Below are 25,833 nucleotides of genomic sequence, written 5' to 3' on the forward strand. Positions count from 1 at the left end.
AGTCACGTCATAATACCCATTTGAATTGCATTAGCGACTGTGCTGCCATTTCGTGTTCGTTTACGGCGGACGGGTGGCGATCCTGGCGGTTGTTCTCTTCAAAGTGCTGCCGATTTTAACGTAGCGAGGAGTCATCTGTTACATATATGATCTAAGTCGTTAGCAAGATTAGATTGTGTATTTGTTGTTCACCGATTTAAATAGTCAGTGGGGAAGTATGTGCAGATATAAATCATTATCAACTGGGATTTAAACAGCAGCAGCTTAAGAGATTGAAAATAGATCATTGATCACACATTGGACTTTCACCATAATGATGCATTTCTTGTTTGTGTATCACTACGCCGCCTGTTGAAGTGTACACTTAAAATAAAGCACAAGAATGTACCTAACGTCATTAAGAAACAGTCGGCCTTCTGTGCCCGAGGTTGTGGGTTCGATCCTGGTCCAGGTCGATGGCATTTAAGTGTGCTTAAATGCGACAGGCTCATCAGTAGATTTACTGGCATGTAAAAACTGCTGCGGGACGAAATTCCGGTACACCGGGGACGCTGATATAACCTAGGCAGTTGCGAGCGTCGTTAAATAAACCGTAATTTAATATTTTAGTAAGATTTATAAACCCTTGACTGTGTGATGGGCATTGCAATCTCTGCACGCACCTGGAATATGAAATGAGAAACAGACTGTTTTTTAAAAACCCTGTATTTTAATACGAGTACTGAGGTATAAACAGAGAGCCAGCCGTGTTGATCCTGCAGCGGCGAGGCTCTGTGCTCAGGGCATCGTGGGGGCCTCGCCCTTGAGTTCGCGGAAGTAGCTGTACACCACCAGCAGCGAGTACACCTGCAGGCCTGCAACACGCAAAGCACACCATTACTGTAGCAAGCCTGTGATTTTGACTGGAGGCATCGGTCTGGGGGATGCAGTCGGTATAGTGTGCCCGAGGTTTCTGGTTCGATCCCAGCCCAGGTCGATGGCATTTCAGTGTTTAAATGCGACAGGCTTATATCAGTAGATTTACTGGCATGTGAAAGAACTCCTGCGGAACAAAATTCAGACACACCGGCGACGCTGATATACCTTCGGCAGTTGCAAGCGACGTTAAATAAAACAATTGAATCTTTTAAACTGGAGGCTCGACTTCACTTCCCGAGGAAGCCTAGCTGTAACTTGATCTATCGTAAATGGCGTAAGATACATCCTTCTGTGATGGGAGAAATGACAGCACCACTTCGAGAAGCAGAAGTATCGCTTTTCCGTCAACTCTGAAATATGTTCCGTTTTTATTCTTGATTCTGCCCTGTCTCGCGGGTAGTGCGAAAGGGAGTGCCTACAGCATTCTGAGTCTAACCAGCGGCTTTCTACTTCGAGTTGAGCTCTTGCATTCCTTATACGCGGGTTGCCCAAAAATTAGTCTCTCATATTTTTTCTTAGCCAAAGCAATGTGTTAGTAACACGATATTGTGGTACTAATTATTTGAAGTTTCTTGAAGTCTCATACAAATATTTATTTCAATACTCATAATGAAAGCCTAGCCTATAAAGTCTCTTTGCGATCCTGGAAAATTTACTTCAATGGACTTGGAATATTAGCCATTTCAGGTCTTCCATTAGAGATTATTTTTCTGCAGGAAACATTTCACCGAACATATGAAGGCTGGGTCGGCAAGATTCAGAAAAAGCACGTCTGAATTACGCGATAAGTCAGGAATTTAAATTTGTTTCTAGAAGTGTGATGATGTTCAACGAAAAGATAGCTAGATCAACTGATGCTCCGGCATGAGCGATGCCTCTTGCTAGGGGTGGGTAAACTGTCGGACCTGTCCCTGCAGTAGTACATGATTGTGTAACAATTACATAATAATAATTGAGCTAATTATAGGCCTCATTATGAAAAAACTGCTTAAGTTAAAGAGAAGCTATGTTTATTATTTGTTATATCCTACTATTTTTTAATTAACTGCATTTATTACAGAGGTACATTCTGCAAAATATGCATTTATTTCTCGTTTTCTTGTATGAGCGTAACACATTATGTATTACTGAAGAGCAGTTTAATTCATCTTCCAGTGGTAGGCCAATAGAGTTCGTTTTGCTCACTCCTTTTTTTTTACCGCTTCTACCTGCAGAATAGATTCATTGGGACTCGTGAGCGCTTGGTAGCACGTAGTCTTTTACGTGCTCTGAACTTGACATCCCTGGAGTAGATACTAGTATGTCCGACATTGTGGCAAACAATACCAAATCTGTTGAATCAAAAACAACTCTGTCCAATACATCATATGAAATTTCTACAATGACAATTGATTTGAATACTTAGGTTTACTACATTCTGAACAGATTCATTCATTCATAGTGTTCTGCCCAAGGCAGGTCTTTCACTACAAACCCAGTATTCTCCAGTCTTTCCTATTTTCTGCCTTCCTCTTTGTCTCCTCATATGACCCACATATCTTAATTTCGTCTGTCATCTGATACCTTCTTCTGCAAATTAATATTCATAATTAAGTAATCAGTACACAATTTTAACATTGGGAAGATTATAAAATGCATTTTTTGTTCATACCCTAAAATTCGATTTGAAGGACAAAGTCTCTTTTGAATATTTGCTCCTCATACAGGGACATCATTTTATTTTTACTTCAATTTTTATTGTACCTGCGTTTTTGAATGTACTTCACTCCCACCCCTTCTACCAATGAAGTTCAACCGTCCTCCACACAGATCCAAGACCGCATATACAGTCATAGTAGCCTTACGGTCATAGTAAACAGTACGTTCCAAAAATACGTTCGCGTTTTCCAGTGACTAAGGACTTTCAATATTGAATCATTTTCGCACAGGTACTGTCGTCCATTTGCCTACGTCGTATCCCGGTTTCCCCCACCTTCTTTTATTCGCCAGCTAGTGGCTGGGCTGTCTTAGCTCTCTTCTGAGAACATTAATTTCTGCTAGGAATTGGACGTCTGCGTAATGTTATACAACTGTTTAGAATAACTTAAATAAAAGGGCCTCGTTAAGTAATTAACTGTCACGTGATTTCCTCCCTTTCTATGACCCTACGACATAACCACTTGGACGGACAGTAGATAGCATGTCTGAGTAATTTTATCTTTTCGGATCGGGCAGAAGTGAAGATTGAATTTACAGTACGTAAAGTACTCTTTTATAGAGTAGGCACATAATTATTTCAACATGAGTTACTCGTACGAAGGACGAAACTGGTAATTGGGATTAAGTACAATAGTGTATAGTGCGATAATATGCACATTAGAACTAAAGCCTGTATCGAAACGAACGGCCACCATTTAAAAAAATGTGTTTGAATATCCATATTATGATTATTTTTAAATTTAACTTCTTTCTCTATATTGTACGCTAATGTGCTGTAGACAGTATAATATACACTGCATAATGAATACGTCCGCATGGACAGCTCAGTTCGTGAGTAAAAACACTCATTGTTAATACTGTACTGTATTTTGATTAAACAAAAACCTAATGAAAATGATCAAACTCAAAATCGCGATATTTTCTAGTTTACGTAAATGGATGAACTACTTTTCTTCCCTCCTATACCTAGTAAAGTGATTTGTTTGTATATTACGCCAGTATCATCGAACTCCAGTTGTGGAAGGAGGTAGCAAACGGCGTTGATCCAGAGGTATAGGCAGGTTAATATTAAAAATGTTAGTAAAAATAAAATGATGTCCCTGTATATCTTTTTATACAATTTCCTCATTTTGAAAGATAAATGGCGACTACTCTTGAATAGCTCCACCCTCCTCAACTTACAGCCGTGCACGACGAGCGCCACGATGAAGCCGACTCCGACTGCCGTGTCTCCGCTGTTGAAGCTGCTGATGGAGAACAGGAGGTGCTGCACGCAGGAGAGCACGAGGTACAGGCAGCCGTACATGAGCCACGGCAGCAGGTAGCGCAGCTGGCCCTGCGGACAAAGCGACAGCTAGACATTTGCGGCACAGACTGCGGCGAGCAGCAGGGCGTGGCAGTACTTACACTGCAGCGAGCAGCAGCACGTGGCCGTACTTACACTGCAGCGAGCAGCAGCACGTGGCCGTACTTACACTGCAGCGAACAGCGGGACGTGGCCGTACTTACACTGCAGCGAGCAGCAGCACGTGGCCGTACTTACACTGCGCGCCCCGAAGAAGAGCAGCACGCTGACGGCCAGCAGCACCGCCCCCGTCACGCCGCCCGCCAGCACCACTGCAACAGACAGGTTGCTGAGCAACGGCCAGACTGACTGGCACCAGACGACGACAACACGAGGCGCCCGCCACTTACCTTCGTACATGCCGTGCAAGTCCTTGGCGAACTCGGGACCCGCCACGGCGAGCACCAGGCTCAGCAGGCCGATAGTCTGCAACACATTACATTGCAGTTAGCCTGTTTGCATGGGCTATTCCATATGAAATCGATCAGTAAAAACCCTTGCATTTTTTATACCCTAATTTTTTCCCCATTTATACAAGGTGCTGAGGAGAGTGCATTTGCAAAAATATACTATCGAAAGTCAAACGGTTTTCGTATTGTTGAGCGACAAATTTAGCGTATTTTAGAAAAACAAGCCTCTTTCAGCGCTCAGAACTCTGGAACCATTTACTGCAGAACATTGAACGAGAGCTCATTTTGAAGCTGACATTTGGTAGGTTATGATAAGAAGTAATCCTTATTTTTATTGTATACAGAGAGACAGATAATCTGATTTTACTTAGTTTCAGGCTTTCTGGCCATTTGTAAAAATGTAAAAAAATATTGACAAAAACCTTGCATTATTAAGAGGGATTCGGCATTGTTTGCTTAGTGTCACGGCAATAAGTTTCGAGGGTATTAAATAAATTATATTCACACGCCTAGACTTGAAAGGCTCAACACAGCAAGCACTGGCCGAGAGATGAAGATAAGCGAGCGCTGGGCGTCATTTTACTCCTGTGTTTATGAAACGCTGTGATAAAGCTAGCCCAGCTATGCGCTACTAGACGAAACATCGCGTGTTTATGTCTCCTGACCTTGCTTGCCTAGGCTAGCTCCCGCCTCACAGTCAGCTGGTTAGCTCACGCGCGTACTATTTATTTTCTTTATTTGATTTTTCAATACTTTCTTATTAACGTTGCACCAGTAAAAAATACGTGTTTATTTGTACTTTCAATGCGGAATCTAACCATATATTTTAGAAATATTTTTTCGTGGGGAAACGTGTCTAATTAAGAAAAATCTAAATTTCTCCATTTCCATAAAAAGTAAGAAAAACTGTTTACATGTCAATATAAACTTTAACTTTTCAGCATCAAAATAAACCATGATTTTGATCACTGGGTGAAAGGGTTTCGGAGCCACAACAGTTTAAAGTTGCTAATTTTATGAAAACACGATAAATTTAAATATTTTTAATTTAAACACTATGAAGTTATGATGCCTCAAACTTTGCACAAAGCATTGTATCATAGTTGTCTACGTACAAAAAAAAGTTTCATTGTATTTAAAAATCGCAAGGTCAATTTTCTCTGTATTTCGGTCGATTTGAGATGGAATAGCCCGCATGCACATCTCTGAGGTATGAACACTAAGCCGTGCTGGAAACACACGAGCACACCTGGCGGCGCGTTTGAACTCTTTGATACGTCGTGATGATTGGCCTTGTGGGATTTGTTTCTAATACAGACTCTGCAGTAAAGGGATGCTGTAATCAAATGTGGTTCCAACAGGACGTGAAAAACGATTTAAAATGGATTGTCGGACTGTATGCTAGATGCAGAATATAAAAACAAATTTTATTCACAAATTATCATTTACCAATGTGTGATAATGGACTAAAAATACAGAGGAATGGAGAAGAGGTCGACGGATGTACGCACCGCATCTGTAACGCTGATGATGCTGCTGCCCGTCTTCAGCGAGCATCCGCAGCAGCACTGTCGCAGCATCAGCACCATCTCCACGGATTGACGCAGATTCTGCTGCTCGTACCTGCAACACGCCCGTTAATTTTTCTGTATTTTCGTCGTAACTCTTTATTTTTAATAATAGCATTAATGTGTATAATTAGTGACATATACTTACATCATGGCATTAACTATAATAATATTTCATTTTTAATGGTAATAATGTCATCAAACCTAAAAATTTGTTGTACCGGTATATTACACTACATAAAATCTTTTATAAAAAATGTTATCAAACATAACCTAAAATTAGGAACAAAAGCTCTCCTAACACTTGTTCCGAGGATTTGTTGATACTAATATTTAAGCGTTAAGAATAAAATAAAATTAATAAGCGATTACGTGAGTTTTTGTAGTCCTAATCATTAACATTGTAATCTCTCTCTCTTTCTCTCCGGATGTTGTCACTAGAACGTGCTATTCGCATTTTGTCGAAGTACTTCTACTTCCAGATGTTTCCCAGGTGATAAAATTTAAATTGTTGCTTCGTGGTTTTACCTTATTTTTTTCTCAACGCATTGTCGTGACTTTAGCAAGAGTAGGCCTATTGTTTAACTTAATTGTATATTTCTGTTTTCAATTGAAGTTTTAAGCGCCCACGTTACGTGGGAACGAAAGCTTGGTGTCACCAGTGGATTAGGGTTTGCGTAGCACGAAATAAAGCCCAGCGACAGTGCGTGCTTTTTTGACTGAACAAGTTCACTTGCAGCTGAGTTTCCTATTCGTTGAATGACGGATATTTCTGTAGTTGTATTATGTACAATATTTAAGAAATGACGCAAGTTTGGGACCGACGACTTGTGTTTGTTGAACATTTTTTTTATTTTAATATTTTATTTAACAACGCTGTAGCAACATCTTAGGTTATTTAGCGTCTGACTGAGATGAAGGTGATAATGCCGGTGATATGAGTCCGGGGTCCAACACCGAAAGTTACCCAGCATTTGCTGATATTGGGTTCAGGGAAAACCCCGGAAAAAACCTCAACCGGGTAACTTGCCCCGACCGGGAATCGAACCCGGGCCACCTGGTTTCGCGGCCAGACTCGCTAACCGTTACTCCACAGGTGTGGACTGTTTGTTGAACAGTCCCGTGGTGTTATTTTGCTCAATTGTTATTATGGTAGGGGTGCGGGGTGACGCAATAAGCCTACTGTACAGACATTACACTTGGTTCCGCACGTGGGTTTCCGATTTGAAAGCCGTTCACCTAAAAGACTTATTCATCTAGAATTCTAGAGCCCCTTGTTGGGCTTTTTATGGGTATCACATCTTCTACTGCTGGACATGTATACCATTGATTGTGTTTGTGCATTCACAATGAAAGTGAAGCTCTAATCATTAATGTTGTCTTACGTTATTCGAAACGTATCGAGTTCATAAAAACAATATAAGTCTGCGGTAAAACGAAGTGAAACTTTAATTTCTGTGATCAGCTTATGCCTCTAGATGATATGCTATTTAGCGCGTCCTGATAACATGACGGACAGCGTTGCTGGTGGTCCACTTGACAACTCCGGAAACAGTCTGTCAGAGTGGTAATGGAGCGAACGTGGTGCTGTGCTGTGTATCCTGTCTGATGATATTTTAAGATTTCCCTCGTTCAATCGTGGCAAATGTTCCACGCACATAATTCGAACACGCGGCACCTGTCTTTTTTATTTGGGTCAAGTCTGATGTGTCATATCTTTCTACACGTTTCTAGTCCTTGAATTCCATTCATTATACCACGAAGTAGGATAAAGAGAAATATTCTAATTCTGCAATTACGATACAAGGATGGGAAGCCCTTTTTACAAAATCGAGAAGTTTTCAGTTTCCGAGATTTTGTAATGCACTTCACAAATGTGTATTGTACAACATTTTTTGTACGATCATATTTTTAAAATTGCAAATACAGTATATTTTGCATTGAAAATTTAGAGGAATATTAATCCAAAGCCTTCGCAAAACTATACTGTAATGGTAACTAAGTAACAATAAGTGCACTGTAATGGGTCTATTTCAGTATAGTGTTATGTTATGAAGAATGGTTTCCCTAGCAACAAGTTTCTGTGTGTGAATTATAACTTTCAAGGTCTAACAATAAGAGTTGTAAAAAAAAAAAAACAAAAAAAAAAAACACGATCGTGCAAAAAAGATAGTTACAGATCTTCAGAGCGTGTATGCGTACTTATTATCTACAGCGCACCTAATGAATATGAAATGTAATGATTTTTATAAGGAATTAAGGCGTCTTTATTTAGAAGGAGCAATAGGTTTACTCCATGAAGAATTATTACCACCCTGAAAGGAGAGGAGTAGTAAACTGTTAAGCTAACTACAACCTATGCCTAGTTTTGTTGCTCATGCGCAGACAATGCGGATTTTATTCATATCAGTTCTTTGTGCTGATTTGTTGTATCTCGTTGTGAAAGTTTTCGCCGTCAGCGACGCAAAAGACTCATCGCAAATGTTAACGCGAGTGCGTGAGTTTCATATTTTCCTCTTTAACGGTGTGATTTGTTACCTTTAACAAGAAAGGAGAACACTTGGCATCTCATTATGAATCACTAATATCCCTTTTAAAATCATAAATATGAAGAGAAAAACTATTGTAACATGCGGGCAGCAGTGGCACAAACACAGATGTAGTACAAACAGTAAAGACGGCTTTTCCATCTTCTCACAGACAGTTCCGAGTTGCGATTTCCTCTCTCCTTTGAAAGCGGGTCTTCAGTTTCATTTACGACAACAGGTTGTAATCGCATCGGGTCTTCAGTTTTATTTCCGACAATAGGTCGTAATCGCATCGGGTCTTCAGTTTTATTTACGACAACAGGTTGTAATCGCATCTGGTCTTCAGTTTTATTTACGACAACAGGTTGTAATCGCATCGGGTCTTCAGTTTTATTTACGACAACAGGTTGTAATCGCATCGGGTCTTCAGTTTTATTTACGAGAACAGGTTGTAATCGCATCTGGTCTTCAGTTTTATTTACGAGAACAGGTTGTAATCGCATCGGGTCTTCAGTTTTATTTACGACGACAGGTTGTAATCGCATCGGGTCTTCAGTTTTATTTACGAGAACAGGTTGTAATCGCATCTGGTCTTCAGTTTTATTTACGACGACAGGTTGTAATCGCATCGGGTCTTCAGTTTTATTTACGAGAACAGGTTGCAATCGCATCGGGTCTTCAGTTTTATTTACGAGAACAGGTTGTAATCGCATCGGGTCTTCAGTTTTATTTACGAGAACAGGTTGTAATCGCATCTGGTCTTCAGTTTTATTTACGAGAACAGGTTGTAATCGCATCTGGTCTTCAGTTTTATTTACGAGAACAGGTTGTAATCGCATTTGGTCTTCAGTTTTATTTACGAGAACAGGTTGTAATCGCATCTGGTCTTCAGTTTTATTTACGAGAACAGGTTGTAATCGCATCTGGTCTTCAGTTTTATTTACGAGAACAGATTGTAATCGCATCTGGTCTTCAGTTTTATTTACGAGAACAGGTTGTAATCGCATCGGGTCTTCAGTTTTATTTACGACGACAGGTTGTAATCGCATCTGGTCTTCAGTTTTATTTACGAGAACAGGTTGTAATCGCATCTGGTCTTCAGTTTTATTTACGACGACAGGTTGTAATCGCATCGGGTCTTCAGTTTTATTTACGAGAACAGGTTGTAATCGCATCGGGTCTTCAGTTTTATTTACGACGACAGGTTGTAATCGCATCTGGTCTTCAGTTTTATTTACGAGAACAGGTTGTAATGGCATCGGATCTTCAGTTTTATTTACGACGACAAGTTGTAATCGCATCGGGTCTTCAGTTTTATTTACGAGAACAGGTTGTAATCGCATCTGGTCTTCAGTTTTATTTACGAGAACAGGTTGTAATCGCATCGGGTCTTCAGTTTTATTTACGAGAACAGGTTGTAATCGCATCGGGTCTTCAGTTTTATTTACGACGACAGGTTGTAATCGCATCTGGTCTTCAGTTTTATTTACGAGAACAGGTTGTAATGGCATCGGATCTTCAGTTTTATTTACGACGACAAGTTGTAATCGCATCGGGTCTTCAGTTTTATTTACGAGAACAGGTTGTAATCGCATCTGGTCTTCAGTTTTATTTACGAGAACAGGTTGTAATCGCATCTGGTCTTCAGTTTTATTTACGAGAACAGGTTATAATCGCATCGGGTCTTCAGTTTTATTTACGAGAACAGATTGTAATCGCATCTGGTCTTCAGTTTTATTTACGAGAACAGGTTGTAATCGCATCGGGTCTTCAGTTTTATTTACGAGAACAGGTTGTAATCGCATCTGGTCTTCAGTTTTATTTACGAGAACAGGTTGTAATCGCATCGGGTCTTCAGTTTTATTTACGACGACAGGTTGTAATCGCATCTGGTCTTCAGTTTTATTTACGAGAACAGGTTGTAATCGCATCTGGTCTTCAGTTTTATTTACGAGAACAGGTTGTAATCGCATCGGGTCTTCAGTTTTATTTACGAGAACAGGTTGTAATCGCATCGGGTCTTCAGTTTTATTTACGAGAACAGGTTGTAATCGCATCTGGTCTTCAGTTTTATTTACGACGACAGGTTGTAATCGCATCGGGTCTTCAGTTTTATTTACGAGAACAGGTTGTAATCGCATCGGGTCTTCAGTTTTATTTACGAGAACAGGTTGTAATCGCATCGGGTCTTCAGTTTTATTTACGAGAACAGGTTGTAATCGCATCTGGTCTTCAGTTTTATTTACGAGAACAGGTTGTAATCGCATCTGGTCTTCAGTTTTATTTACGAGAACAGGTTGTAATCGCATCTGGTCTTCAGTTTCATTTACGAGAACAGGTTGTAATCGCATCTGGTCTTCAGTTTTATTTACGAGAACAGGTTGTAATCGCATCTGGTCTTCAGTTTTATTTACGAGAACAGATTGTAATCGCATCTGGTCTTCAGTTTTATTTACGAGAACAGGTTGTAATCGCACCGGGTCTTCAGTTTTATTTACGACGACAGGTTGTAATCGCATCTGGTCTTCAGTTTTATTTACGAGAACAGGTTGTAATCGCATCTGGTCTTCAGTTTTATTTACGACGACAGGTTGTAATCGCATCTGGTCTTCAGTTTTATTTACGACGACAGGTTGTAATCGCATCGGGTCTTCAGTTTTATTTACGAGAACAGGTTGTAATCGCATCGGGTCTTCAGTTTTATTTACGACGACAGGTTGTAATCGCATCTGGTCTTCAGTTTTATTTACGAGAACAGGTTGTAATGACATCGGATCTTCAGTTTTATTTACGACTACAAGTTGTAATCGCATCGGGTCTTCAGTTTTATTTACGAGAACAGGTTGTAATCGCATCTGGTCTTCAGTTTTATTTACGAGAACAGGTTGTAATCGCATCGGGTCTTCAGTTTTATTTACGAGAACAGGTTGTAATCGCATCGGGTCTTCAGTTTTATTTACGACGACAGGTTGTAATCGCATCTGGTCTTCAGTTTTATTTACGAGAACAGGTTGTAATCGCATCTGGTCTTCAGTTTTATTTACGAGAACAGGTTGTAATCGCATCGGGTCTTCAGTTTTATTTACGAGAACAGATTGTAATCGCATCTGGTCTTCAGTTTTATTTACGAGAACAGGTTGTAATCGCATCGGGTCTTCAGTTTTATTTACGAGAACAGGTTGTAATCGCATCTGGTCTTCAGTTTTATTTACGAGAACAGGTTGTAATCGCATCGGGTCTTCAGTTTTATTTACGACGACAGGTTGTAATCGCATCTGGTCTTCAGTTTTATTTACGAGAACAGGTTGTAATCGCATCTGGTCTTCAGTTTTATTTACGACGACAGGTTGTAATCGCATCGGGTCTTCAGTTTTATTTACGAGAACAGGTTGTAATCGCATCGGGTCTTCAGTTTTATTTACAACGATAGGTTGTAATCGCATCGGGTCTTCAGTTTTATTTATTAGAACATGTTGTAATCGCATCGGGTCTTCAGGTTTATTTACGACGGCAGGTTGTAATCGCATCTGGTCTTCAGTTTTATTTACGAGAACAGGTTGTAATCGCATCTGGTCTTCAGTTTTATTTACGACGACAGGTTGTAATCGCATCGGGTCTTCAGTTTTATTTACGAGAACAGGTTGTAATCGCATCTGGTCTTCAGTTTTATTTACGAGAACAGGTTGTAATCGCATCGGGTCTTCAGTTTTATTTACGAGAACAGGTTGTAATCGCATCGGGTCTTCAGTTTTATTTACGAGAACAGGTTGTAATCGCATCTGGTCTTCAGTTTTATTTACGAGAACAGGTTGTAATCGCATCGGGTCTCAGTTTTATTTACGAGAACAGGTTGTAATCGCATCGGGTCTTCAGTTTTATTTACGACGATAGGTTGTAATCGCATCGGGTCTTCAGTTTTATTTATTAGAACATGTTGTAATCGCATCGGGTCTTCAGTTTTATTTACGACGGCAGGTTGTAATCGCATCGGGTCTTCAGTTTTATTTACGAGAACAGGTTGTAATCGCATCGGGTCTTCAGTTTTATTTACGACGACAGGTTGTAATCGCATCTGGTCTTCAGTTTTATTTACGAGAACAGGTTGTAATGACATCGGATCTTCAGTTTTATTTACGACGACAAGTTGTAATCGCATCGGGTCTTCAGTTTTATTTACGAGAACAGGTTGTAATCGCATCTGGTCTTCAGTTTTATTTACGAGAACAGGTTGTAATCGCATCTGGTCTTCAGTTTTATTTACGAGAACAGGTTGTAATCGCATCGGGTCTTCAGTTTTATTTACGAGAACAGGTTGTAATCGCATCGGGTCTTCAGTTTTATTTACGAGAACAGGTTGTAATCGCATCTGGTCTTCAGTTTTATTTACGAGAACAGGTTGTAATCGCATCGGGTCTTCAGTTTTATTTACGACGACAGGTTGTAATCGCATCTGGTCTTCAGTTTTATTTACGAGAACAGGTTGTAATCGCATCTGGTCTTCAGTTTTATTTACGACGACAGGTTGTAATCGCATCGGGTCTTCAGTTTTATTTACGAGAACAGGTTGTAATCGCATCGGGTCTTCAGTTTTATTTACGACGATAGGTTGTAATCGCATCGGGTCTTCAGTTTTATTTATTAGAACATGTTGTAATCGCATCGGGTCTTCAGTTTTATTTACGACGGCAGGTTGTAATCGCATCTGGTCTTCAGTTTTATTTACGAGAACAGGTTGTAATCGCATCTGGTCTTCAGTTTTATTTACGACGACAGGTTGTAATCGCATCGGGTCTTCAGTTTTATTTACGAGAACAGGTTGTAATCGCATCTGGTCTTCAGTTTTATTTACGAGAACAGGTTGTAATCGCATCGGGTCTTCAGTTTTATTTACGAGAACAGGTTGTAATCGCATCGGGTCTTCAGTTTTATTTACGAGAACAGGTTGTAATCGCATCTGGTCTTCAGTTTTATTTACGAGAACAGGTTGTAATCGCATCGGGTCTTCAGTTTTATTTACGAGAACAGGTTGTAATCGCATCTGGTCTTCAGTTTTATTTACGAGAACAGGTTGTAATCGCATCGGGTCTTCAGTTTTATTTACGACAACAGGTTGTAATCGCAGGGACTAATATTTTTGTGAATTCCGTGAATATTCGAGGAGTTTGTGTGAACCGTAGTGAACAAATGCTTTGAGCTGGGACTAATTTCGGAATGTCGCTTCATACGAAGAGAAAATATATTGCATGCCCTTCATGAATAAAATTACTTCTCTTATCACAGACTCATACTCTCCAGGTGTAAACCGGAAAATTAATAAAACATTCAAAACAACACAACTGTATTTTAATTCCCGAAGCTATGTGCCAGAGAATACCGGATTTTTTCCAGGTCACCGAAGTTGACGTAAATCTCAGCTTGGCAATAAACTTATCCCGCTGTAGGCCTACTTGTATAATTTTTTTTACCAGTTTGACGATTTTTTTTTGCCTAATGGTAAATCAGTCTTATTCCACTTCTGACTCCACCTGTTATCAGAAACAGTGAACCAGTCGAAACAAATTACTGATGATCTTGATAAAATAATAGTAAATCACACACTTCGTGTGCAATTGTTGCATGAACAGTGCACACTGAGCCCTGTCAGCTGCTAGTCCTATTTAATGTCACGTGACAGTAGCGACGCCATAATATGAGTTAAAAGTAATAATAGTGCCTGTGCGTTTGGAGATAAGAATGTGCAGTAATGGAAACAGCTTTAAAACGTAGTTCTAGTTTTTCTCCATATGGGCCCATGCATTTTTTTTTTTCAGAATTGCCAAGTGCTAAAATTTCTTTTGTCTCTTCAAACACGTAAGCGTCGCTAGGTTGGCAACACAGCGTCTCAAACTGTGAGATAACGTTAACACATTGCTTACTGTGGAGTCCGGGTTTATATGCACTAAAGTTCATAACACTGTGATGTCATTTACTATTTCGTAACAACCCAGTGGAGTGCATCAGTAGGGTTGCCGCTAAAATGTCTGTGTAACGCGAAGAGAAGAATGGTACGAGGAAATAAATTTAAAAAAGTTGCCAGGGAAGTGCAATGATACCGGTTTGGCAAAATTTGTTCTCTGTCCAACAGTTCTTTCAATTAGATGTGAAGGAAAGCGTATGCAGCGAAGGAACACAAGCTTGCAGTGGCGGCAAGTAACAAAAATAAAACAATCGTTCATTTCTTTAATGTGAAAGATTCCTATGCAGAAAACAGTACTGCAGCTGCTGAACTATCATTTTCTTATGCACCATCGTAGCTATTTGTCTGGATAAACAGGCGAGTTCGGTATTTAAAGTTTCTAACTTACATAGCGGCCACACCAAATGTGAAATGTTATTTATCAAATACTTGTTTTCAAACATTCCTTTTTTCAGAGGGGCCTTCAGTATAACTTGGCTAACCTAAAGAATGAGTTACAACTCCTGACTGTTCTATTTATTTCTTACGTAACTATATGAACTTTGTAACAAAAACAGTTTCACAGCTAGAAAATCGTTCAACACAATCAACAGATGTGTTGTTGTTTAGTCATCTGTCCGAAGACAGGTTTGAAGTGACACCAATAAGGCATCACTCATAAGGCAACTAGATATTGAGGTAGGGTAGCCAGTTCCTTTCCTCCCTCCATTGCATACATCGCTCACTAGTAACTTATTCCACTAGTCAGACTTCAGATGTATACCCTGACACATATGTCAAGTGAGATGTACTGCCTGATATTACATGTAGGCGTACATATCAGCCAGAACCTGAATCAGAGCTAAACAAATGTGTTTGAAATATTAAGTAAATTATGAGTATTTGAAATTAAGAATTTTTGATGGGTTTTTTGGATTCAAAGTACACAAAAATTTTTGGATGTTGTGTCCATGAGATAAGGTGTCTTTAAAAAATGATGTGCTAACGGCTTATTAAAGAAATTTAGTTTATTTGGAAAAAAGGTTCGATTTTTATTCCTCTTCTTTCCAGTAACATTTGAACGCCCACAAATATCGTGAAAGTAAATATACTGACAATATTGATGGCGAAAATATCGTGCAAGATAGTGTCCCAAGAACGAATAAAGAAGGCTGCACCAACAGATCAGTAAATCCAGCAGCAGCGTCCCCAACTTACTTAAAATAGTCAAACGTTGTTCTGTCTGCAGTCGAACACGTGTCTTCAATAATGAAAGGCCTGTAGACAGATGACAATGTTAAAACAGTTGAGAGTAAACTTCCTGTATTCAAAAGTTATCATCATTACTAGCTATCAAATATACCTCCAAAAGGCCGTAGAATCAGCATCAACAGCGTCAGAAAAATTAAAAGTAATTTGATGTTAAGTATTCTTAATATACCCCATAGTCAGCCATAGATATTCAGACATTTTGGCTTCGGGAGGTAGAAACCCTTACGTGCATGCGCTACGTAGTTGGAATTGCAGCGAGAATTATATTTTATCAAGTTCTCATGTCAGTTGTTTGGAGATACACACCATGTTAGTCAGGATCTAATCTGTAACAGTGTTCCTCGCGATCCCAGCTGATATTTCAATTTTGTCAACATTTTATTCGAAACCCAGGGGCAACATCAAATCAGTGATAGGCTGTTTAACTGATTTCAGAGTTTCTTTCACACTTGCAATGTCATTTTGCGGAGTGATGAGTGATCAGTGCCTCCTAATTGCAGTTGAAATTCAAATAATGATGCAACAATTGAGCAGAAGCGCAGCACTTCCCCTTATCCACACTCCACAGTACCGGCGTCACGTGCTGTAGATACTGTAAAGCAGGGATGTCGAACAGCGCTCTCGAGCTGTGAACTGCAGAGCCTTCACTCCTCCCTTACCGTGCAACGGTTGAACACAGGCAGCAGACAGTCCGGCCGAATGATCGTAAACAAAAGCGAAACTGCGACGGCTGGTACTTTGATAACTTTTATTCATCTTACCAATTGATTAGGAACTCGGTTTAGATTTGCACTTGATGAACTCTGATAAACAAAGAATGTAGCCTACATGAGGATGAATTATGATGATGATAATAATAATAATAATAATAATAATAATAATAATAATAATAATAATAATAATAATAATAATAATAGAGTTTTATCCACTGGGTCATTCCATGAATGTTGTTAGTTAGTGACGGAAATAGTTAATAATAAAGTTGTTAATATCATGTTTAAAATATCAACTTTGTGTGTATGTGTTGTAGCAGAGCAACTTCAAGTTCAGAAACGTAAACTGTTTTGATGTATAAAATTAATTACTTTTAGCTTGACTTGAAATTTGTTCATAGTTTTTGTTACACATTCAAAAATATCTCCTCCTCGAGTTCGATCCTTTAGTGAAATGACATCTACAAGATCTCCACGAACATTGAAATCTGAATCGACACTCCTTATGAATACACTGTAGCTAGCTGCGCCGTATCTTTTCGGTCGGTACTTTCATCAAGAGCTATACTGAGTAATAAGTGAAAGTTTTCATTCTTGCTATCAGTTGTTCCTCCAAGTTATCTCCCATTTATGTTACGCGCTCTGCAACAATATTACGAGACAAACATATAGATTTAAAATCATTAACGTATTCCAGACATATCCCTTTTGCAACAGCTATGAGGCAGCCTTTTACAAATTCTCCGTCAGTAAATAGCTTTGAAGCCGTTGCAGTAATTTCACAAATTTTGTAGCTAGCATCAATCAAGATTATTCTACTAACACCCGATGATGATGGAAGGTTTTCTGAATTCAATCTTGATTTTAATTCTTCTACAGCCTTTTCACGAGTGAAACCGAATAACTTTTCTGGTCCATAAGCTTCAGTATGACGTGTAGAATTAAAATGCCTTTTAATATTATGATGGCTAATGTATCCAAGTTCCTTTCTACATATTAAGCAATGTGCCTTTCCGTCCTTTAAGATAAATAAATATTTATCTGTCCACTCACTATTGAATCGTCGTTCCATATCCATACCAGCCGCCAGAGTTGATAAACACACTGCGTACAAAACAGTGCTACAGGAGCTGACTGACTGTCGTTTCAGTTCAGCTACGGTAGCAAACGGTATTAATCGTTTCACAGTTTGAGAGCGCTGTTCGACATCCCTGCTGTAAAGGTTAAAGTAATATACACTTTAATTAAAATGCTAACATATTGGAAAAATGGCAATGAATATCATTACTAGTTTTTTCGGAAACTAGTGGATGACTACCATTTTGAATAGGCTAGAAATGGCTATGTTGTCCTACAGTGAAATCTCTCACTTCTGTGGTCACTGCTGTAGGTTTCGGGTCGGGCTCGGGTGATAATTATAAGCTAATCTCGGGTTGCGGGTCTGGCCTACTAATTTCGGGCCGTGCAGACCTCTAGCATATGTTCATGAACTCAGAAATGTTCTCTGGGTTGAATCGCACGTCTCTTCTCGATGGCGGGCCCAGTGGGAGTGGGAAGACCACGGATATCGATGTGTTGCATGTCCTCGGTGTCATAATGGAAAATAAAACACAATAACAATAGAAATAATAGCCAATTGTGCATTTTAGAATAATTGATTGTATTAATGTTGTGTTGCGTTTTGAACTTTCATTAAGGGGATGAGATGGGAGCGAAACCTCTAAAAATCCGAGTGGCCTCTATTAATAGTTGGACTGACAAGTTAGTCATTGATGCACGTTTCAATTTCGAACCTTCCATATGCACTGTACCCCAAAGAAAGGATGGGTAGACTCCAGGTGATGGCAAGCCTATGGTATATAGCGCGATTCACACGATAACATTCTTCGTCAGTATTTTGGAACGGCGCCTGAGACCAGAAATGGCGCAGTCCTTCATATTTACTAAAGCGAACTTAACGAGACGCTGATTAATCATGTGTCCGTCTTCATCCTTCCACAACCAGGAGTGTTAGTAATTTGAAGATAATCGATGTTAATGAACTTAATTACAGCGTTTAATTAATTAATGTACTACATCACCATGCGATAGTATTTAATTGTTGTTATTTAATATCAATTGTTAAGGCATTTTAAATTTCATTTTTATTGTTAAAAAGACAAATCACCCAGTTTACGATTACATTGCAAGATATAACTTATAAATACTATTTATTAATACATACTGTTTCTTAAATTTACAATTTTCTAGATTTCATTTACGATCGGGAAATGAATAAAAATAAAAGTAACACAAATCGTCTTTGGTCAGTTTATTTCCTTTGTTATAAACAAAATAGAAATTAAAAAATTTCTTTCATTTAGCCACCGATCTACCTCTTTGCTATCTGTATCGTTTCAAAACTCGTGGAAGAAAATTGGATTCACATTTAATAAGACTGAGTTTCTATGGTATTTATTATTTACAACAAATTAACATTTTCCTTGTAAATTTTTAAGTGAATTTCGGATTCACTTTAATCAAATAGAGTGAATTTAAATAATTCACTTACGACTTATCTTGTGTATGTATCTGGGTTATTTTACGACGCTGTATCAACATCTAGGTTACTTAGCGTCTGAATGAAATGAAGGTGATAATGCCGGTGAAATGAGTCCGGGGTCCAGCACCGAAAGTTACCCAGCATTTGCTCGTATTGAGTTGAGGTAAAAGGGAAAACCCCGGAAAAAACCTCAACCAGGTAACTTGCCCCGACCGGGATTCGAACCCGGGCCACCTGGTTTCGCGGCCAGACGCGCTGACCGTTACTCCACAGGTGTGGACTGTATGTATGTGTGCTATGGGTCTTCGATCATGCGCAGTGTCTTGTATACCTGGGACCTGGAATATTCGAATAGCCCAATCTTTCTTTGGATAACTGAATACTGGTAGGAATTACTTAACATGAACGCGAGAACTGCTATATCACTTTGAGATATTCGCCGACTCTTACGACAAAAATTCACATTTTTCCCTTCATGTCTTTCAAACTTCGGTGACATGAAAGGTGTAAAGTAAGCAATTTATATAATTCAAACTTGAAAATCGGATTTGGAGGTCCAAAGAAATTTTTTTGGAAAAAAAATTAATAAAATTTTGGACCAACCAAATTCCATTAGAAATTAAATTTTCTTTAGCGAAAATGATCCCCTTCATATGGAGAATATTACATATAAAAATTACTTATCTTGAACCATTAAAAAATACGTATGCCACATTATATAAGCACTTTAGAAATATATATTAATGGGATAATGTATAATCGATAAGAATAATAATTTTGGTTTACGACATAGCCACATGTTAAGCTTCAATTTGGTACCTCAATGAAGTCTTTTTCCCAATTGGAAGTCTACTTTTTGTCCGTCGGAAGGATAATAAATGTCGGAAAATGTGAAATAGAAAACAGACACTGAAGATGGAGTAAGGTATAGAAAGTATAGCGCGTTTATATAGTGAATGTCCAAATAATTATGAAATTATTGAGATAATGAGTACAAAGTATATATTTTTGAAAACTTGAAGAAATGAGCTTCCGGATGAGGGAAAAACATTATTTACCAAATTTTGAAGAAATCTGACATTTCTAGTCTGCGCAATGGAAGCGTTGGGGGAGTTTCTAACATTACGAACAGCTTCGTCTCCCTGAATAGACTTCTCCGACGCCTTTGTTGTGGCTAAACGTTTACTATGCAAAAACTTAGAAAGGAGTTTGACGTCGTTGCCACCCGCTAAGGCGCTTGCCTGCCGATCCGGAGTTTCGCTCGGGCGAGGGTTCGATTCCCGCTCGGGCTGATTACCTGGGTTTTTCCGAGGTTTTCCCTAACCGTAAGGCAAATATCAGGTAATCTATGACGAATCATCTCGCTATGACCAATCCCATCGACGCTAAATAGCCTCGTAGTTGACAGCTTCAAACCACGCACCGCGGCACACGTCACATTACACTGACTGTCACTCACTCACCTGGAAGTCAAACTGCCGGTGTGCGGGTCCACACAGCAGGTCTTGTTATTTATAACGCCAAGGGTGGACTCCAGAGCCCATCCAATTCCTGACTAATTTTATCCGGGGGACCCTCCCCTTCCTATCGTCCTAATTTTAACAACGTGTGAAATTTCAGGTCACCTCGCTGGTGGGGGGCGGCAGGCTCAACCCTTCGGTGCCCGCGTCACGTTAAAGGGTCCAGTGCCCTCAGACCTCGACCCAGGACATGGAGTAACACTGCTTAGCTGGCAAAGTATTGTGATGACTGATGACACAAGAAATCGATTCCGACACTTTCGCTTAAATGCACAGTCTCATCAAAAAGGAGTTTGGACACGCCGTCTATGAACAGCGGTCAATTTATACAAGCCAATATAGGAAATGATGCGCATGAAAAAGTGTGGGTTAGTCGGTTAATAAAAATGAGAAAATGTATTCTAATATGAAATGACAAAAGACAGGTAGGCTGCAATAACAAAACTTGTAATAGTAAGGACGACACCACAGTATCAGATTCACTTGAGTTGCGAGCGTCGTTAATTTTTTTTTTTAAATTTTAGTTGGTTATTTAACGACGCTGTATCAACTACTAGGTTATTTAGCGTCGATGAGATTGGTGATAGCGAGATGATATTTGGCGAGTTGAGGCCGAGGATTCGCCATAGATTACCTTGCATTCACATTACGGTTGGGGAAAACCTCGGAAAAAACCCAACCAGGTAATCAGCCCAAGCGGGGATCGAACCCGCGCCCGAACGCAACTTCAGACCGGCAGGCAAGCGCCTTAACCGACTGAGCCACGCCGGTGGCTGCGCCGTTAAATAAAACATAATTTTTCATATGTAAAATTAACAGTTGTGTATGTAATCCGATTTTATAACTTACAAAAATTGTTGTTGAGTGAAATTTCGTACCTTTGACGCACAGACAACCCCGTTCTCGTACATCGTGCAGTATGTGTACGAATCTTGCATTGATTAGGGTCAAAAGGGACTATAGTTCATGGGCACTCGCGACAGGGGAGAAGCGGAACTCGCAACTTTTGCTAGTCAGCTTGCTTCATTTTGTTGCTGCCACTACGTAAGGAAACCAGATTAGTGTTAAGGGACACGTAAAGGGGTGGAAGTAATACAGTGCTTAAGGAATACCCAGTTGTCAGGTAAAAAGGAGGTTCGAGGGAGAGATGAAACAGACATTTTTGAAATTCTTGAGATGGTGATGATAAAATTGAGAGACTCGGTGACTTTACCAGAAACTCTGGAGCAAAGGGACAAGGGTTCATTCGGTCCAGTGGAGTGAATCTCAGGATAAAGCTCCGCTTCTTCGGAGAGCAAGTAGGCTGAGTGGAAATAATGGGAAAATAGGAGGAATATACTGTAGAACTATTATAGTAAAAAATTTTCTACGAGTTTAATGAATACCAAATTTTAGATATGATTAGCAGAGCTAGGAAGTTCGTACCAAAGCAATGGATTTCAGTTGAGTATAGCGAGTAGTACAAATATCACCCGCGCCTCGCCCTGCTCCCGTCCGCTGCAGACGATACACACAAACAACGCATAGTGGCATTCTGAGGAGCTGTGTAGAGTCGTGAATAGTTTGAAGAATATTAGTAATTTATATTAATGTTTTAGGTTCTGAACAAAATGAGCTATTCTGTTATTATTGTACAGGGACATCATTCTATTTTTACTAACATTTTTAATATTAACCTGACTATACCTTTAGAGAACCGGAAACACCGCTTGCTCCCCCCTCCAAGACTGGAGTTCGATGATACTGGCGTAAAACACAAATCACTCTACTAGGTATAGGAAGGAAGAAAAGTAGTTCATCCATTTACGTAAACTAGGAAATATCGCGATTTTGAGTTTGATAATTTTCATTAGGTTTTTCTTTAATCAAAGTACAGTACTGTATTAAGAATAAGTGTTTTTACTCACGAAGTGAGTTATCCATGCGAACGTATTGATTATGCAGTGTATATTATACTGTCTACAGCACATTAGCGTACAATATAGAGAAAGAAGTTAAATTGAAAAATAATCATAATATGAATATTTAAACACAATTTTGAAAATGGTGGCCGTTCATTTCGATACAGGCTTCAGTTCTTTTGTGCATATTATCGCACTATAGACTATTGCATCTAATTCCAATTGCCAGTTTCGTCCTTCGTACTAGTAACTCATGTTGAAATAATTCTGTACCTACTCTACGTACTGTGAATTCAATCTTCACTTCTGCCCGACCCGAAAATATAAAATTACTCAGACATGCTATCTACTGTCCGTCCAAGTGGTTATGCCGCAGGATTGTAGAAAGGGAGGAAATCACTTGACAGTTAATTACTTAACGAGGCCCTTTTATTTAAGTTAAATTAAACAGCTGTATAATATTACGTAAAGTCCAATTCCTAACAGAAATTAATGTTTTCAGAAAAGAGCTAAGACAGCCCAGCTTTTACAGAGGGACGAGCAGAAGCAGGTGGGGGAAATCGGGATGCGATGTAGGCAAACGGACAGCACCTGTGCGAAAATATGATTCAATATTGAAAGCTCTTTCGTCACTGGAAAACTCGAACATATTTCTGGAACGTACTATACTCAGTAAATCAGTACTGCTTACTATCTGCGGTCTTGGTTCTGTGTGGAGTTGGAACTTCCTTAGTAGAAGGGGTGGGAGCGAAGTACATTAAAAAACTCAGGTACAATAAAAATTGAAGTAAAAATAAAATGATATCCCTGTATTATCATTTACGTAATGTGAATATTATGCATGATTCCAAAAAAGTAAACTCATCTGTTACTAATAATTATGCAAACAGGAGTATGTAACATGGTATTCCCGGATTATTCGTCGTTAAATTTTGACGTCTCGTGCTGCTATGCATTCAGTTGCGTTACAGTCTAAGTTTTTAAATTTACTTTAGTAGTTATTTTGCGACCCTTTATCACCAACTTAGGTTATTTAGCGTCTGAATGAGATGAGTCCAGGGTCCAGCACCGATAGTTACCCAGCATTTGCTCATATTGGGTTGAGGGAAAACCCCGGAAAAAACCTCAACCAGGTAACTTTCCTCGACCGGGAATCGAACCCGGGCTACCTGGTTTCGCGGCCAGACGCGCTAGCCGTTACTCCACAGGTGTGGACCAGTCTAAGTTCAACATCGGAATTAAGATACGAACTTTCTAGCTGCCATTACAATAGAAATGAAACATTTCCTTCAAAACAGTTATGGGCTTATATTATGTGCCACATAGGGGATACACTATACATTCATAAAGTAGTTGTTCACCTGATGGTAGTAATAAATACTGTATCATATTTCAGATTGGCTCCAGTAATGTCTTGTGACGTAGAACGAATATTTTCAGAGTACAAATATTGTGTTTTTTTTTTCCTGAACCTAAATGGAGTATTTCTTTTGATAAAATTAAAATGTTCATTCTTATTTGTTATAATGAGGCTAGAATCATAATTGTATACTTTATGTTATTTTTGTATGTATGGATAAATTAATTTAGATTGGGAGTTACCAACTTTATGATTACAAATTATTGTTTTTTTTTTTAAATATAATTTTCTTGTTCTAAGTCTGTGCACGGTTGCAGCACATGTCTGGTTACCGCCCGGCTGTAATGTTAGTCGTTATGCTTCACTGAGACGCCCTGCTCGGTGGAGATATGGTCCAAGCTCACACAGTTAGTACCAACTTCCTAGCTCTGATGATCAGCTACTCACCATCTTGAGATAAGACTCCGAGCACTTGTTGCACCGAGTTTTTCGCATTTATACGCCTTTCTCACGATACACCCAGATAAAAATTGATGACATATTTAAAAAAAATATCTCGGCTATTTATATATTTTTTTGCACGATAGTATGTTTTCCCGTCGTTACAGCAAACGGCTGCCACGATTGAAAGTTTATTTTACTGAATTCAGAGTTACCAATCTAGATTAATATGTTGAAATGTTACAAATAACTGCTCTAGAGTTGTAATGAAAACCACTGCCTTCTGTGTATCTTGCTATACTACAATGCATGTAAAATTCATACGCAAAAGACAGTGTTAATTAATATACATTACACGAAACAAATCACTGCATTTAAATGTCGGAACTTTATTTAAACAATTCAGACTTCACTTAACGAAAATAAATAAAAATTATTGCAATTGAACACGAAATATTACAAGTACCTGAATCATTTTTACTCCTTCACATTGAAGTTGATGGTGAAGTTCGTACGTTGGCCAGACTGCTAACCTTCATTCAACTGTTCATAGTGTAATGTATATACTGTATATTAACATTTTTACAAATATTTTCAAAGATACCATTTTGCAAAAAATATTGTGCAATACACGTTTCTGAAGTGCATTAAAAATCTCGGAAATTAAAAAACTCGCTGTGCTTATTTTTCAAACTTTTCCTCGATTTTGTAGAAAACACTTCCCAAACTTGTATCGTAATACAGGCTGCTCCTACGCTTGTCAATTTATTTCACAAACGGTGTTTTTCTCCACCATATTTGTTATGCGTTCCCATAACAAACTTCTGTTTGTCAATAACACAGACCACTTTTATGTACATTTTCACACTATATGATGCATGTATTTAATTATTTTGGGATAGAATAAGGGTGTGCTATAAATTGTGAAATAACAAATCGTATACCCAAGAAAGCGTGAGAAATAAAAGATTGCTTGTTACTTGTGCACTCACCGCACGCTGCTGCAGTTCATCTCGAGCCGCCCCGCCGCGTCTGACTGACCCTGGGTCAAATGCGCGTAATGAACTAATTGCAAGCTGGCTGGAGCAAAAAAACTAAGAAATGCGAGAAAAAGACATCAGTAACCGACAATAATAAGGAAGGAAACCCAAATACATGTGAAGGGTACACGGGAATAACGATCAAGGTCCATTTTAGAAAGTTTCGAGAAAAACGAATTTTACAGTATATGCACTTAATACTTTGTTATGTGTGTATTTAATAGAAATTGACGTAGTGGAATGTCAAGAACGATGATTTCTTATTACTAGCTAGACCACATGATAGTACTTCGTTTCCACTATAAGATAGCATTATTAACTCAATTTCGATTTTTTATGGACCTTGATCGTTTTTCCCGTGTACCCTTCATGTAATACATCACCACAAATAAAATAGCGCTGGTTGAGGTTCTGCTGATATGTACAGTTCCGCACAAAGGGACGAGACGATGGAATATTCATGTCTCAGATGTAAGACACTGCGCATGATCGGAGACCAGAGTACTGATACGATGACGAATAGCCTATTTGAGTTACTTAAATTAAGGCTATTTCGTTTGTTGCTAGCATCGTTCCGAAATGCACTTCAAAAACCTGTAATATGACGTAAATAATAGTTATATAAATCGTGTAGTTAAATCG

The 25,833-nt window shown here is 39.0% G+C and overlaps 1 protein-coding gene across 1 annotated transcript; it reads right to left on the minus strand.

Moving 5' to 3' along the window:
- Positions 1-687: 687 nt before the first annotated feature.
- On the minus strand, positions 688-25,623 carry LOC138697502 (uncharacterized). The gene is made up of 7 exons (XM_069822796.1): positions 25,575-25,623; positions 25,144-25,245; positions 5,883-5,994; positions 4,312-4,387; positions 4,160-4,233; positions 3,799-3,952; positions 688-854 (listed from the first exon to the last, which is right to left on the minus strand). The coding sequence occupies exons 2-7, from the start codon at positions 25,161-25,163 to the stop codon at positions 778-780; spliced, it is 513 nt and encodes a 170-aa protein (XP_069678897.1). The 5' UTR covers positions 25,164-25,245; positions 25,575-25,623; the 3' UTR covers positions 688-777.
- Positions 25,624-25,833: the final 210 nt, after the last annotated feature.

Source organism: Periplaneta americana, chromosome 4 (genome assembly GCF_040183065.1).
Source record: "Periplaneta americana isolate PAMFEO1 chromosome 4, P.americana_PAMFEO1_priV1, whole genome shotgun sequence".
In the NCBI taxonomy this organism is placed as follows: domain Eukaryota; kingdom Metazoa; phylum Arthropoda; class Insecta; order Blattodea; family Blattidae; genus Periplaneta; species Periplaneta americana.

Coding starts and splice junctions, on each gene's coding strand:
- LOC138697502 (XM_069822796.1), bottom strand. CDS start 25,163: ATGAACTGCAGCAGCGTGCG. Junction 5,995..25,143: donor ATGAACTGCAGCAGCGTGCG/GTGAGTGCACAA, acceptor GGCGTGTTGCAG/GTACGAGCAGCAGAATCTGC. Junction 3,953..4,159: donor TCTTCTTCGGGGCGCGCAGT/GTAAGTACGGCC, acceptor CTTTGTCCGCAG/GGCCAGCTGCGCTACCTGCT.